General features: G+C 41.4%; 1 protein-coding gene across 1 annotated transcript in view; it reads right to left on the bottom strand.

Moving 5' to 3' along the window:
- Nucleotides 1–17,051, bottom strand: part of LOC112139030 (vasoactive intestinal polypeptide receptor 2) — a 39,204-nt gene that overhangs the window by 5,183 nt on the left and 16,970 nt on the right. The window contains exons 4-6 of the mRNA XM_024261722.2: nt 15,988–16,085; nt 3,634–3,731; nt 670–808 (exon numbers count right to left, since the gene is read on the bottom strand). Coding sequence (XP_024117490.1) covers nt 670–808; nt 3,634–3,731; nt 15,988–16,085 — 335 coding nt within the window. The remainder of the gene's footprint in view (nt 1–669; nt 809–3,633; nt 3,732–15,987; nt 16,086–17,051) is intronic.

Here is a 17,051-nt window from a genome sequence, read left to right as displayed (position 1 = left end):
CCGGATCAGGCCCGCCTCCACGCTTGAAACGCCGATCGAGACCACATAGAACGGGACTTTTTATTTTACCCTTTTGAGTCTGACCTATGATGGAGAGGAGAGAATATTTATCAGTTTAATAGTCTGAATACTGCAAAGTGTTCAGACTACAGTCATTCACTTTTTCTTTAGTACTATTATTTTTCTTGCGTATGTTTTTGGGACATCTATAGCACTTCAGCTCTTTAGTTCTTCCACTATTAAAATATTCACCTCTTTTTATGCTAGCTTTTTTGACTGTTTTGGCTAATTCAGGATTTTTTCAGTGTTTTAAGCTAATTTGGCATTTTGCTAATATTTTAGCCTTATGCTAGCTGTTTTGGCTATATTAGACATTTTACCAGTTTTTTCTTTTGGCTAATTTGGTATTTAGCTAATATTTCCACTACATCTTAACTGTTTTGGCTAATTTAGATTTTTTTTTCTTCAGTTTTTCCTTTCTTTCTACTCTAAAAAATTCTTCTCTGTTACAAAAAGGATCTGCAAGTTTAGAGGAATCCTGGAAATACAAAGCAAATCCAGCAGCGGTTTTGCCGCAGAAGCATTAATGACAACCACTGCTCTGCACACATTTCCCGACTGATCCCTCCTGGAGACCGTCGTGTTGCAAACGCAGGCCTGCAAGCTCACCAGCGACGGCTGCGTGCTGCAGTCGATGGCCTCGACCTCTGAGAAGAGCAGCGTGTCTTTGGCCAGCACGGCGACGGCGCGCAGCATGAAGGACACGAACAGGTTCAGATGGATGTAGTTCCTCATGCAGTGCAGCCTCCTGCACACAAAGACGTGGAGAAGAGTGTTTACAGCGGCGAGGGCGTGAGAGGAGCTGATTAAACAGAACGGCTGGACCTCGTCCAGACAGAGATGGACAATCATTTTACACTTTTTAGCAACAAACTGATCACTCGGAGTGCTCCATCAGAGAAGATTCACCAGAGAAGGAGACCGCCCCCTTCTTCTCCCTCTGCACCTTCATGAATGAGGTCACGATGAGAGAATGATCTGGTCTCCAGCAGGTCATGGAAGGAACATCATTCCACATTCAGACAGAGAACCTTCAGAAAGCCTCAGTGAGGTGTGAGATTTACAGATGAAAAACAGACAGTGCTTGGGTGGAAGTGTTGCTCCATCGGGTCATTCATCTGGAGGAAGTTATGAGCAGGTTTGGAAAGAAAAATAAAGGATATTAATCACAGGTGGAAAACAATGAAGACAGCACAAAGCCGACGGGTTCAGCGTGAGGTGAGACACTCCAAAGCTCTAAAAAATGTTGGAGGCCGTTCTTGGGCAGCACGCTCCAGCTCAGGTCCGGTCCTGCAGCAGAGCGCACTGACAGGTTCATCCTCCACCAGCGAAGGGAAAGACCAGGGTTTGTGGACTAAAGAGGGAAATCAGGTCTGTGTACTTTAGCTTTTTCATTTCCACTTTGCAGAGCAGACTGTTGATGACAGTTTGTTTTTAGTGGATTTTCTCAGAGATGTTTGCAGGACTGCAGAGTCCGCCGGGCGCCTGCCTGTCTCTGCTCGCCGGCCTAAGCCCGGTTCACCTCATCCAGCAGCAAAACAAACCGGACTTTGGGGTCAAACGTGGAGTAAAAACTCCCACAAACACAAAAACGGCACCCGAGCACAAAAGCAGAGCGGACAGAACTGTAACATGTGAGAGGAGAGCGGGCCAACATTCCTGTGCAGAGACGTGAGGCAGCTGATAAGACCTGAGGATGAAGGAGGAAGCTCCGGACTCTCACACATCTCATTCTGGTAAATGGAGATGACACGTGTATTTTTATCGCTATTTATGTCTCATCTCCCTTTTTTATTCATGTTTTTGGGTTAACGTTTCAGACTATCTTCTGACACTGAACTCTTTGAGTTGTCTGACAGCAAAGCTGGGAGGTTCGATCAAAGCAGCTAAATGCAGACTCTCTGATGGGACATTAATACACCACACTCATATTTCCAACACAGCATCTAATCAAATGATTTGAACTTTTCTGAGATGGAAATGTTTCAAAATTAAATCCTGATCCTGAGGATGTTGGAACTGTTTATTTTATTGAAAATAAAAATGGAATCATATAAAAAACACTGATTACCAGAGGAATCTTGATTATTTTAGCAAAACACCATAAAACATCTACAAATATATACCAACAGTGTTTACAATTAGTCTATAACTTCATTAAAAAGCAAGAAGGGCTGCTATTATTTTAACACAACGATTGTTTAAGTTATTGTTGTTGTTGTGAAGTCCTCCTAATTTGTAAACTAAAGCTTAGACGACTGAATCCTGACAGCATTTCTCTGTTTCTTAATCATTCAGATCAGGGGTCTGCAATCTGTGACTCCAGTGGCTCTCTGGCTAAAGAAACATAAAATAATAGTATGTCTTTAAGTAAGGGTTACTAAATTAGCATTTATTTAATCTAGATTAGTTAAAAGTATAATCTTTGGCTGAGGCTCACCTCAAAGATGAACTGAGAAAAGTTTTTACATCCCTGCTGACTTGAAGAAGTTTTGTGTTTACGCTTCCTCCAGAACACACATGTCAAATACTAAGCAAGACTTTGGTAAAAAGTCTGATCCTTTATTAGTTTAAAGCACATATGATCTTATGCTGAGAGGATCCGTCATACGAGCTTCTGTCAAGCGTAAAAAGTAATTTCACATAATGAGAACATTTTTATATTTCTGTTTTTATTCATGCCACAAAAGCAGAATCATAATTCCTATCTATTTAAAAAATAGATTGTAATGAAAGCACAGCACTATCAAAATAAGACTGAGCGGTTCTTCCTAAGTTTTATCAGTACAAATGCCGTCCATCTTCAGAACCTGCTGTCACAGGAGCCAGTGCTGATGCAAGGCCACACATGCACATCTAGGAGTCAGCAGTTAAGCTATGAAGCATGTGGGAAAACATACTGAGAGAACCCAGCTGGGACTTGAACCAGGACCTTCTTACTGTGGGGTGAGAGTGCTAACCGCTACACCACCATGCAGCCCTTGGAGACAAACGCTCTTTATAAATCAACAATAGAGTTATTCACTGTAATCAGTTTGAAAAAGCTGAAGTCGACAGTGGAAAGAAAAATCTCTCTCAGAGGAAGATTAGGAGGAAACGTTAATCAGCTTCATAAGATCAACCTTCTGCTGTGAGAATGGATTCAGATAATGAGGGCTTCAAGTCTCCTTTCATTTTATAAAAGTTCAAAAACTCAGCTTTACTTTGGCCAATCCCCCCACACTTTAATATGAAACTAAAGCAACAGAGAAAAGAGATTCAACACGAGAACATGTTTGCTTTTCTGGAGGAAACAGGAAGAAGAAAGCAGAGTGGAGTGTTTCTCCTCAAAGACTGCACAAACTGTCTGTGTCTGCGTATGTGTTGGTAAATGTGCATTGGCAGGACAATCGATCAGAAAACATGCAGGACATTTGAATTAGCAGGACACGGGTTGTTCCGGCTAATTCTGAAAAATACTGTAGGAGGGTTCCTATTGGTCTAAGAACCCCAAATGGTTAGATTTCTAAACACGTTGTATTGTGCAGGGCATGGATTTGTCAGCATGGTGTGTGTGTGTGTGTGTGTGTGTACCTGAACAGACAGATGAGGATGGTGCTGGTGAGCAGTGCGATGAGCGACAGGCTGTGGCCCACCGTGGACAGGACACGCACCACTTTGTAGAAGACCAGCTGCAGCGGACACAGAGAACATGACGATTGAATCAGAAACGATGAAAACATTCGTCACAGCTGATCATTTATACGACCAAGCACAGCTGGTGTCCTTTCATGAGTAACAAGGTGAAATTGGATCGGATCTGTCGCTGCTGCTTCATCATCGACAGAATTCTTTGGTTTATCTGAATCAAAACAAGCGCAGACATTCATGTAAAAATATTAGAGCACAGATTTAGATATATGTTTTATAAATAGCCTTTTTTCTATAAAAATGTGTTTCAGCTCAGTTTTATCTCTGAAATATCATCAGCAGATCAAAAAGTGCTGACATTAGTTTAGCTTCAAAGTGGATCATGGTTGTGTGGACACAGCAGGAACACAACAGTAAAAGTGATGGATCCATTCAAACCATTTGTACAGTTTCTAACTTCTACTTTTGACACTTTAAACCTGAAACACACCAATTGGCTTTTTATCTGCTGTCAATAGATCATACAAAATGAAACATCAAAATACTGAAATTTAGGTTTTCCACTTGTCATTGAATGCACCATCATTGAGCAACATAATTTGTTTAGCTACTAAAGACGATATGCAATACAAGCAAAAACAAATTTACATTAAATTCGGATCCATTCAAGGCTTGAAAAGGAGTACGAGGAAGAAAAGTATTTAAAACCACAACTATCATAAATGAAAACAATCAAAACAAATTAGATTTTAGGTTTCCTGGTCGTACAGAAATAATAACATTTCAGGAAGGAAAAGTAACAAGTATATCAAAATAGTAAAGCCTTTCAGCAAATAATAGGAGTAGTTGACAACTCCATAAGTTATAGTTAACAATTTTAACAATGGCATGATACCACAAAGGTTAGTAATGGTTAAGGACACTGATGTTAGCAATTATAAATACACAAATTTAACAAAGATAACTCAAAGATATTGTAACAATGAGACACAAATACCAGCAATAGTCTGAAAACAAAACAAAATAGTTCAATTAGGCCTGTTTCTCACTATAACATGACCAGATTCAGTATTTATATAGAGCATGAATATTTTGTCATTGTTTCTGTTGTGGGTCCAGTTCATTCCATCATTACAGTCACACAAAGACTTTTATGAGTGGTTCCAACATTAGGTATTGAGAATTTACCACAACCTCTCAGGACACAAATTGTTTCTTTTGTTGTATAGAACTTTTGTACATTGCTTGGTAATAATTGATAACAGGCTTTAAAGAGCAAAATGAAAGTATATTATATTACAATATCTGGAAATTGTAATAGCTTAAAGTAGATTAAGAGATCATGAATATGTTCTAAAAACCCAGCTTTATGAATGATTTTTGCTGTAAGAAAAGTGTTTTGATTGTGATAATTGTTGGTCCAAACTTCAACACCATGAGGTAAGGAAGAACCAGAACAATATAATGTATGAAGTGAACTCCGATCAAGATAGTGCTTAACTTCATTAATAATCGAGAGCCTATTGGCTATTTTCTTTTTTGTGTGACTGATATGTGCTTTCCATGATAATTTACTGTCCATGATCACCCTTAAAAATCTATTCTCCATTAGATTAATACATGATCAATAATAATTTGTGTTTTTAAAATAGTCGTTTCGTTAACAAACATTAGTGCTTTTGTTTTGCTAGGATTTAATGTTGAAGTTGTTTGGTTAATAAGGGACTCCCGTCAGCGTTGGATCTTCATAAGCTAGAAAAAGGTGACAAACACGAGGAAACACACCTGGACAGGTTCTAGTTAGTGCTGTTGATCGGAACACACTGGATGAGATGGCAAAGGATTTGAGATAGAAGCTGATTCTGTGATCAGCTCTGATCTAGTATGTTTTCTCTCATTATGCTGTATTTATTTATCCCACAGTGTTTATTTCCACAGTTAAGCTCATCATACTGAGTTCTGCTCTTGTGTTTACCATCCACAGACTTGGATGAATTCTTTTTTTCTCTTAAACTCAGATAAAACAGAGGTTGTTGTTCTTGTCAGGAATTCAGTGGTAACGATTTAATCCTATTGGATGGTGTTACATCTGGTCTCATGTTTCTGAAAACAACCTTCTTTCTAGGGCTTATAACTTCCAGAAACAATTCAATCCACAAGAGCCTGAATTGATTCAATTCTGATTTTTTTGGTTCTTTTGATTCTTCAGTTCATTTCATTTTTGAGTTGACACATTTATACATTTGTTTAGAAATACATTAATAATCTATAAATATTATAGATTATTACAAGTGTTAAATCGATTTATGTCTTTTATGAATCGATTATTGATCTATTCAATTTAAATTGATTGAAATGTATTAATCGATTCTCTTCTCTGCATTATTTCTGAAACGAGGTGGGAGGCGGGATCTGGAGTTTATTCGTGTTCTCTCACAGATGTAGTCATCAAATTCTTTTTTTCTTACAGCAGATGTTCTGTGACTTTGCTCTCACCTGGTCTCTATCTGCAGTAGAGCAGGTCGTTGGTCTTTCACTGGGATTTGCATCGTCCCGATCTGACATACGTCTCAGTGCGCAGGTTTACCTAAAGCCAAGCCTCCTTTGAAATTTCCAAATGAATTATAGGATCAAGGAAGATAAAATGAAGGTTAAATAATTAAAAAGTTAAGCCCATTAAAGTAAATCTGCAGTTTAGATGAATTTCTTCTTCATGGGATCAGGACCGTAATGACTGAGCTCTTTCACAATAAGAGCTGGTGGAGGTCAGTGTGTGAGTCTGGTCAGTGTCAAAGCTCTGAACTCTCTTCAAACTCTCTTCAAAGCCTCGCAGCTGCAGATCTGTCCACGCTGCCCTCCAACACTGTCTGAGCCTGTGTGTGCATGTACGAGCGTGCGCGTGCTCGCCTCGCGTTCATCGCTCTCTCATCCTCTGTAAACAACATTCCCCTCGCCTGACACACGATCTGGAGGAGAGCTGGACCCACGCTCTAAAGCGCTGGATATACAGCATGTGAACATTACACAAACACGCAGAAAACACATCAATGAATGTGTTTGTGTTTTCCAGCTTTACAACCATTTTCTAACTAAATCCTCACAGTGAATCTAAACGGAGCGTCTGCTGGACAGGACCTGTCATCTTTCTGATGTAAACCCATAACAGAGTCCTCACGGAGAGAGATGGATTTCCTGGTTGAGGTGGGGGGGACAGCCAAAATGAAATGCTGTGTTTCTGAGGGGCACTTATGCAGCTGCTGCTCTTGAGTGCAGACACTTGTCCTTTAACTTAAATATTTCCATTTTAGGAGACTCCCAGTCCTGCACTCGATTCCTCCGTCAGCTCTTCCTTTGTTCTCTCCCTCTTTGGTCAGTTCCTGGTGTCATCACCTCCTCCAGTCCGGTTTGTGGAGTTCCTCTTCTCCATCGTTGTGTTCTTCTTGTTCCTTCATGGTTGGAGACTCGAGGGTCATCATGGAGATATCTGCTCTCTTCTGCCTCATGAGTGTGTTCCTTCCAGACATGATGTTCTTCTTCTGCCGCCAGCATTGATCTAATCTGTTGTCTCTTCTGTTCTTATCAGATGAGCAGCAGCCAAAGCTCTTCTGAATCTCTTTTCTTAATCATGAACAGACCACACAGCTCAGGCTCGGTAATCAGCCTCTGAATCTGTTTCCATCTAAAGGAGAACTCAGTGCTTACATAGACGAGTCCGTCATCAGGTCATGTGATCACAGCAGCTCTAACAGCTGATGGAGAACTCTTAAGGTTCTAATCATTGACATAGAGATGGACAAACACCTCTGACGTCTCCCACAGAAAATGCAGAATAAGATCAATTCTGTTGCCATTTTTCCTCAATACGGACGTCGCCGTGTTGGAACTAGACGGCGTTAGTGCCGGTGATAGGTCCAAGTCAACAGTGGTCCATGACAACCACTCTGACCAATCAGGAGTGAGCCAGTTGGAAAGCCACACCCCTTCTACTGAAAGCAGGTTTGGGAGAATCTGTCAATCAAATGTTTGAGGTGGGGGCTCCACATACTTTGATTGAAGAATCTGATTGACCAGTTTATAACTTGAATAACTGGAGATAAAGAAAATATATCATGAATAAAAATAATGAGGATTATCAAGATGTTAAAGAGAATATTTAGAGCAAGAATAGTTATTCTGACAACTACGATGACAGTGATAGGTGTTTATTCTTCAAAAGAAATTTACAGGATTTCGGCTTTCTGGGACCAGCAGGTACTTCCTGTTGGAACAGCGGGGGGGAGGGGATGCTGTGTCCAGTTCTCATGTGCTATCAATGATTTTGACTGCTTCAGAACTGGGACTCAAAGCCCACTGAGTAGATGTCAAGTGAGCAGACACAGATAATTCAGTTATCAGAAGAGTCGGGTCAGGTCCTGCACTTGGTGTAGTTCACAGGTGGGGGCTTCGCCAGTGGTTTATTGATGGTGGGTGTGAATGAGAGTCAGAACAAGACTGAGCATGAAAACCATCTCTGACATCAACTCAAGTACACGACACAAATACTCAAATGTGCCTGATGAAAGCAGACATCTGTACACATGTACTGACAACAGAAGTAAAGTCTGCAGTGAAGTGAGACGGGGACAGTAGCCAGAGTTTACTCCTTCACCTCAAGAACGAGAAACCTGAAGGAAATCAGGGAAACAAATAAAATGATTAAACAGACTCTAAACTTTAGAGTTTCACTGATCAGACAACAAAAGAAACTCCAGAGAGAAGATGGATCTTCAAAGGACAAAACTAAGAAGGATGGAAACACCACCGGCTTTCAGAGGAAACAGCAACGTTCTCTGCAGGAGAAGAGTTTCACTTTGATCAGTTTTGGTAAGAAATGCTGAAATGTTAAAGCTTTCAGCAAATCCTCTGCTGATGGATGACTATACATTTTCTTACAACACAGGATTAACGAGAACAGACTGACCCTTTCATATGGCTGCATGAGTTATTGAGACGATTCATTTTTCATTATAATTCCACAGTAAAAATATCTTTGCCGTTCATCCATTAAAACAATAAATCAGAGGGAAAGTGTAGCATAACTCACTGAAAAGCGTCTTTGGACGGACACAGACTGTGCTCTGATAGAGCTGCTCCAGTTTCATCTGACAAACAATCATTTTCTTCTGTGGATGACTTATTCTCTGCAGCATTTGTCTGTTTAGTGTTAATACTCACACACACACTAACAGGCAGACTTCCCAATGTGACTGCAGGCCTCCAGCCGGATAAACGATGACACAAACAGTTGGTTCTGGTCTGCCACAGACAAACGGCCATTCAAGTCCAAACTCACATTCGTCCACAAAGTCTGGCTCTCTCTTACTTTAGCTTCACGGTCGGCACAGAGAAAGAAATGATAAATTTCAGGAGGATTTATAGGTTGTTATTTAAAACAAATATCAGCTCTTGAAAGTGCAAATTCATTACTATCTTCTTGCTAATCAGTGCAACCATTCATTTATTTATTTTAAATAAAGATTACGAAATTCTTTTTTTAACATTTTATGTTTTATTACCAAACTATTTAATTTGCTTAACTCAGAGAAGGACTTAGGACTTAAGGGGTTAAATCATGGAGCTAGCACTTAGCACAGTTAGCAGCTGCTGTGCAGCCGTCTGTCTGTCCATTGAAAAGATCTGATCTTTTTGGTAGACTGTTGTTTGTGTTACGACAACCCAGTTGAGACACTTGTTGTCGGTTTTGAATGTTTATTAAAAGAGTTATTGATCCTCAACGTCCCGCTAGCCTTCTTGAACTGTTTGTTTGCCTTTTGCGTTAAATGATGCCGCACCTCACAGCAATAACAGTCGAGATTTGTTCATGACATTCAGACTTCTACTGGAGTATTTATCCGGAATAATAAGTCTGAAATGTAAAGTGTGGATTATAATAAGAATAGATTTAAAATTGATACTGACAACATTTGGTATCAAGTAGTCAACCATGTGATCAGGCCTGATTTATCAATCACGTGATGGGATCAGGACATCCGTAACCTTTGTGCTATCCTATGTTAACATTAAAGGAGCCATATCATGAAAATTCTACTTTTCGAGGTTTTAAATGCATTTTACTGTACAATCCTCACTATAAAGAACCCCAAAGCAGCATTTTGATCCGTTCATGCATTTAAGAAAAATCCTCTAAAAACCTGCTCTGTCTGCAGCAGCCCCTCCCATACCCATGAAAACAAGCGGGTGGAAACGTGCTGATGTAACCATGATGTAAACCTCACGTTATGATGAGGGCGGACCGAAAAGGAGTGGAAGACTGAGCCTCAGAAATCTAGTTGTTTTACTTCTGGGTATTAAAACGGTCCACAAAAATGACTCATATTTTATAACTAATTTGTTTTTTAGGGTTCTGGTGGTAATATATGATCATATATATGGATATTGTACTCTGAAAGGCTGAAGAAAATCATGGTAGGGGCCTTTCACAAGTGGGGTCATCTGGACCCCACAACACAAAACTTTTTTTTTCAAGGATTTTTTGTCTTCACTGGTGTCCATGGCAGACATGAAATCCTGTCCACCTTTGTTTGGGAGGGATCACTCATCATCTGGACCCCATATAGCACAAGGGTGAGAAGAGACCAGTCTAAAACATGTAGAAACCAGTCTAAAGCATGCCTTTGCTGTTAATGTTTTATCTGTTCTGACTCTCTGGTTTGCTAGAGTCTGACTGCATTCACATTAAAGTGAACCTCACCAGAGTTCAGCAGAGCTCCTATCAGAGTTTTATTCTAAACTGGAGGAAAGCGGGTGGAGTGACCAAAGCTGCCAAAGTGAAGATGACATTAGAATGTAACCACCCAGACTTCTGCAGCAATGAGATCTTTGAGAGGGAAGTCAGTGTGACTAACAGGAGGGAAATAGTTCAGAGATCCATTATAAAAGAAGTATTTCTGAAATGGGTTTCTCAGAGTAATCGTCTTAGATAAACCAGTGGTCGTAGAGCTGTGTGCCAGCTCTGATGTCTGAGCTCAGCTGAAGCTTTTCCAGATGGAAACTGTTCAAGACTCTGACACAAACAGAAGCTGCTCTGAGATCCACCAGGGTCTGGAGATGATCAGCGGCCTGCTGAGTGAAGCTCCACCAACAACACAAGGGAAGCATTTCTGCTCATTCATAAAACGGACAAACTCAGAACGGGATAACGCTGCAGGAAACAAACCTTTCACAATAAAATATAAGAAAAATAGAAACTGGCAGCACAACTGAGCCTATGAGGGTGTCTGCTGCCTGCCAACACCTTTATACACTGGTTCACATATTTTTCGATTCTGCTAAACATTGTTTATCAGATCAACTCACCTTTCAGTCATTGAATCTATTCAAGCTGTAAGCCTTGTTCAGAGTTCTTTGTGAAAAGAGGATTCAGTGAGTTATTCAAAGAGTATCAAAGGCTGTATTACAGCATGAAGGTCTTCTCCATCTGCCCTAAACTGATTTGTTCTCTGCAGCAGAAACAACTTTACATTTGATTTCTGCATGGAAGATCTAAGAAGATCGCTGTGTGAGTCTCAGCATTGCACCATCAAGATTAGCCCCTGCCGCAGTCATCCTCTTCATCAGGTCTTTCCTGCTGATAAGGCGAACTCAAGCTTCCTGTGTGGTTCAGATCCCCCATCAGACGCAACAGAACCTGACTGCAACAGGCCGGCCGTGGTGCAGCGGTAGGGCGGTCGACTCCTGATCAGAAGTGAGCGGGTTCGACTCCCGCCTTGCCCGCCCATGTGTCGAAGTGTCCTTGGGCAAGAAACTGAACTGCCTGAACTGCTGAATTGCCTCTGGTGGGAGGTTGGCGGCAGTGTTTGGCAGCGGAGCCACCGCGTGTGTGTGTGAATAGGTGAATGTGTGATTGGGTGAATGGGTCTGTGCGTGTGAAGCGCTTTGGGCCCTCGAAGGAGGGTAGAAAGCTCTGTACAAGTATATACCATTTAACAGCGAACGGAGGCCAGCCTGTTCCTGGCCTGAAACTGAGGGAATGAGGACTCAGAACCTCTGCAGATCTGTCTCATCCCAGACTTCTTGTCCCCAACAAGCCCCCTAAAACAGGCTGTTTCAGAAACTGGAGGTACCAGCCAGTGCAGTTCCATCAAAAACCACTAGGTTGCAAATGGAGAGATTCTCCAAAGAATTCCCGTTGAGCAGTCCACAGTCCAATGTATGTGCAGTACATTTATGATGCTTAATGCTTTGTTCATGACAACTCTAGAGGATTATTTTTGCTTGAGACAGACTGCTCCACTGTCCTCGCACAACAAGAGCTGGGATAGGCTCCAGCAACATAGTGACCCTGACAGGAATTAAGTAGGTTTAAAAAAAAGTTGAATGTTTTGATTTAATTAGAGATAAAATGTAAGCATTTTTGTGGGGTGGTCAGTGGGTGGAGCCAACAGAGCTTTAAACTTGACCATGTCCCGCCCACTCACAGAGACAGAGATTGTTTAGTTTTGTTGACATAAAAAATTATTCAAACAAATTAAGAAAAGTATGTGAGCTTGTCTGATCTTCTTCCAGAACAGAAGCACAGAGGGAACTGAACTGAATCAATTCTTTACCTAAGAGGAACAAACTAAATGGGGACTTGATTTGAAATAATGAATGTTTGTTTAGGAAAAACAAGAAAAAAACATTCCTGTATCACTGTGCAAATGTAACATCAAATAATGCAGCTTATCAACATTTTTATCAAAAAAAAAACTTTTAAAGTAAAGTTGTTGTCTTTACAGATAAATAACTGATTTTCTGTGCTGCTGTGAAAATGTGAGGCTTAAATCTTTATGAAAGAATAGAAGGCTTAAGATTTTATTTAGAAAAAAGGCTGAAAGACTTTTTCTTCAAAACAGAATCTATAAATCTTTCACATAAATCTCTAAACTTTTTCCTTTAAAACAAAAACTCTTGAGTCTGAAGCTAAAGAACTTGAATGTCTTTTTATTGAAGTGATGGTTTGATGTTCTTAGCTGCTGCAGACAACAATAATTCACTCATCACTTGTTTTTGAAGCCTCAATCCAAGAATGCAGAATGCAATGATTGGGGGGATGAATGATAAGCTCCATGGCATCTCTCAGGACGCCTGGGGTTAACATACCGTGGACAGAGCAGAACCAGAGGAAACAATGAGAGCTGAAGCTTTTCTCTTCAACCTGCCAACACGCCAGGGATCAAACCTGTGTCACTCCGCCTCATAATCCTCTGCAGACTCCGGAGAAGGCGGAGATCTCAAGAAGCTTTGACTTCATTTTAGACAAGGGCGGATTAGAGAACATTGTGTGCTTCGACCGGGAACTGAACCTGCCACTCCGCTGGAGGACCGGCCAGCTAAAGCCAGCGTCTCGCCATAACCCACCCCGAACCACATGCCTAACATCGTGGAGGTCCAGTCATGCTGCCCGCCGTGAAAAGGTCCTTTTGACTTCATGTTGGTAAAAAACAAAAAACAAAAAAAAGCAATGGTGGTCAGCGTTTTGGGGTTATTATCAAACTCCTGGAACATGGTGAAACACACCACAGTGATTTCAGGAGAGAAGGGCGGAGCCTGGTTTCTGTCTTTGCCCTCCTCAACACCCAACATCAGCTCCAGATGGATTTTGTTTTGAGGTGGTTGTTGCAAGGATTTATTGCTAATGGTCTCTTTCTTTGTTCTTTTAACTTAGTACCTGTACAGTAAGGCACGACTTTACCGTACTTGAAGTGAGTCTGAATGAGCCGTCAGCAGTAAAGAATCAAACTGGAACGGTGACAGGAAATGTCTTTGAACGTTCTGAGTTAAACTTCCTCCTCAGTCGTGGAACTCAGAGAGGTATGTATGATAAACGTGTTTAAAGCTGCTGTGGATGCAGAGTTTAAAGCAGGTCAAAGGAAAGCTTTCACCTCAGCCTTTGTCCTGAAGAATGATCTGAACAGCAAAACATCATCAATTGAAATACCCTAAAGTGCTGCCATGGCTGACAAAAACATCTGAGCCTCCTGTTGCATCTGAAGTCACTTCTGTCATCAGAGCAACAGTCAGATACGGGGGTGGTAGTAGGATGGTGTGGGGCCACAGTTACTAACAAAACCATTAAGACGGTTTTGTTTTATAGAACTCCAAAAGAAACTAGAGTCAAACACAGTTTGACTCTAGAGTTAAGTCTGATAGATTCTTCTTCATGACCTTAAACAGTCTTTCACCTAGTCATTCACCCTGAACAGGTCACCAGTCTGTGGTGGGTGTTGGGGTGGGTCAGTCTTACAGGGCATCACTGTGGAGGCTGGTCCGTCTGGCAATCAGCCTCATTCCCGCCACCTGTTTTCCACAGCACTTAAGCCTCCACTTCCTATTCCTCCTCACCAGAAGGTTGTCTACGCTCACGTAAACAAACCTCGTCAAGCCTGCATCGTCAGCCTTGCCAAAACCTCCCTCGCCAAAACCTGCCACACCAGCCTCGCCAGCCTTGCCAAACCTGCCTCGCTCATATGAAAGACTCTCCAAGCCTCTCTCTCTCTCTCTCTCTCGTCATCCTGTCTGTCCCGCTCGCACCCAACTGCCTGCATCGCCCTGCCTCTGCCATCTCTCCCCAACCAGCCAAGAGCTCCTGGTGCTTGTGCCACTTCTCTCCAGCTTCACCTTCAAGCTCCTCTGGAGTCGCCAAGCGTGAGTCATTTACCTCATTGTCACCTCTACTACTTCTGAACCTGGACTCCTCTAACTCTGCTTCTCATCCAGCAGTGCTCACTAGCGCCATTCCTCCGAGCTGGAGAGGGAGCCAAATTGCAGGATCACTGTAATAATAAATCTTTCATTGAATTCCCTCTGGTCCTGAGTCATTCCATCCTGGGGTACCCTCAAGCGTTCTCCCTAATACCTGACACTCACAATCACACACACTTCAACCTATGTTGAATTTAAAATAACCAGCTGTCCTATGAAGCATGTTTCTGGACTTTGGGAGAAATCCAGAGTGCTTGTAGAAACATGCTAACTCCACACAGAAAAAACACAACGGGATTTAAGGCCCTTCTCACAGTGAGACCAGAGTGCTAACCACTACACTGTAGATTCTCTACATACATTTATTTATGAAACAAAGATGCTAATTCCAAACCATAATTTAAGTTTTTATAACGTTTGACTGGCGGGGCTGCATGGTGGAGCAGTGGTTAGCACTCTTGATTCACAGCAAGAAGGCTCCGGTTCAAATCCCGGCTTGGGGATCTGAAACTGAACCACCAACTAGGACCTTTCTGTGTAGAGTTTGCATGTTCTCCCCGTGCATGCGTGGGGTTTCTCTGGGGACTCTAAATTGTCTTAGGTGTGAATGTTGGAGTGTATGAGTGATTGAGGCACTGTGACAGACCGGAGACCTGTCCAGGGTGAACCCCGCCTTCGCCCTTCAGTCGCCGGATTAGGCTCCAACAGCCCCGTGACCCCGAAAGGGACAAAGCAGTCAAGAAGATGAATGAATGAATAACATCTGACTGACCGTCTGATTGAAACTGGGTTTCTGTACACAGCATGTTGAGGAGCTCACAGGTCAAACAGTGATGCAGACAAGTTGACCAAACCAGAATCCAGTATTCACCCAGGAAACTGTTTTATTGTAGGGTTGTTTTGTGCATTTTTGAGCATATTTAGACTCTCTTACTTCCTCACATGTTGCTTTTTAACTTTATTATTTCCTTTTGGCATTTTTATGATGTATTAATGTTATTTCAGCTGGTCTACCTTTTCTGCTGCTTATGTTTTTACTATTTCCCAGTAGTTAATCATTTGTTAGGATTCTTTCAGTGCATATCAAGACTTGTCTCCTCCAATAAGTGTGTTGTGCTTTAATAACAATAAATAAACAAAACCATCACTAACTACTGTTTTAGATATTGATTCTGGTGATGAAAATGCAGTGTATTTGTTAGAAATAGTAAAAAGAGGACATAGCAGGTTAAACAGCAGGTCGTCCATGTTCAAGTCTTCATCCTGGAACACAAAGCCAATTCACTGCTTGTTTTTATGTGATTTCAGGTCAAATGTTGTTTTACTGGAGAAAGGAAACCCGTTCAGATCTCAGTTCAGTTTTAAAAGCTGTAAAATGCTGAAGAATCTCTGAGCATCAGTGAAACACAAACATCAGTTTGATCAGTCCCTGCAGTTTGACAGAAATCTCAGCAGCACATCGGAGTAGACATTCTTTCAGCCGTTTGGATCATGCTGTGGTTAGAGTTGATGCAGCAGTGCAAACTGGAAGAGATGAAGGTGGAATGAACTCACCTGCTTGGGCTGGTCGGTGATCTCAGAGTAGCAGGCGCTCCTGATGTCGGGGTAAACGGTCGACCAGCCCTTCTCCGTGCAGTTCCTGCTCAGGTTACCTGAGGAAGACAAATACGCGAGCTTCATTACTTTTACTGTTTTCCAGTAGAAAGAACCTTGCAGGGAGATTCTGGAAACTTTCAGGCAGAATCTGCTGCTTTCCAGGGATAATACTCGGGTTTCTTCAGCACCAGCTAAAAGAACAGGAAGTTTTGCTGTTGAAATCCATTTTTACTAAAGGGAAGCAAACCCAGCCAGGAATATTTCAGCAGAGATCGTGTTAGTGAGACTTCACTGTCAGGAGAGTGATAATTCTGATCAAATGAGGCATTCAGGGACTCCAAGGATAAACAGAAGTGCTGGCTCCAGCCTTGATACAGAGCAGCTGCTGCTCTGAAACCAGACTGAGAGCACCTGACTGTTTCTGAGCCTCTAGGACACGTGTGTCAAAGTCAAGGCCCGGGGGCCGAATTCGGCCCTCCAGGTAATTCTATCTGGCCCTCCGGATCATTTTGTTTTATTGCTATTAATGATCCGATGTTATCTTTCCATCATTTCTAACTTGTATAATTTTGACAAAATATATTTTTATGGAGAGTAAAATATTGAAAATTATTTAAGTTTTAAGTTGATTTATTCTGGAATAATATTCCTGCCTTTTTATTATTCATGATTATGTTAAAAAGTTTTAAAAATTGTCATTCTGATAGTTTTTGGAGTATTTTGGCATTTACTAAGATTTTTTTAGGCTATTTTGGAGTTTAGCTAATATTTCAGCTACATGCTAGCTGTTTTGGCTAATTTAGGCTTTTTTTTTAGGTTTTTTAGGCTGTTTTAGAGTTTAGCTAATAGTTTAGCTGGCTAACAGATTCAGCATTTTCATCTATTGGCTTTAGCATTTTTAGCTATTAGCTTCCGTGAGTTCAATTATCAATGATCAATTTAGCATTTTCAGCTATCAGAACTAGCATCTTCTAGTTCATCCTTCTTTTCCTTTGGGCTTTTCCCTTCAGGGGTCGCCACAG

This window comes from Oryzias melastigma, linkage group LG20, assembly GCF_002922805.2.
Source record: "Oryzias melastigma strain HK-1 linkage group LG20, ASM292280v2, whole genome shotgun sequence".
NCBI classification, from domain to species: Eukaryota; Metazoa; Chordata; class Actinopteri; order Beloniformes; family Adrianichthyidae; genus Oryzias; species Oryzias melastigma.
Note: the sequence above shows the minus strand (reverse complement) of the source record. Positions and strands in the feature narration are given on the sequence as shown.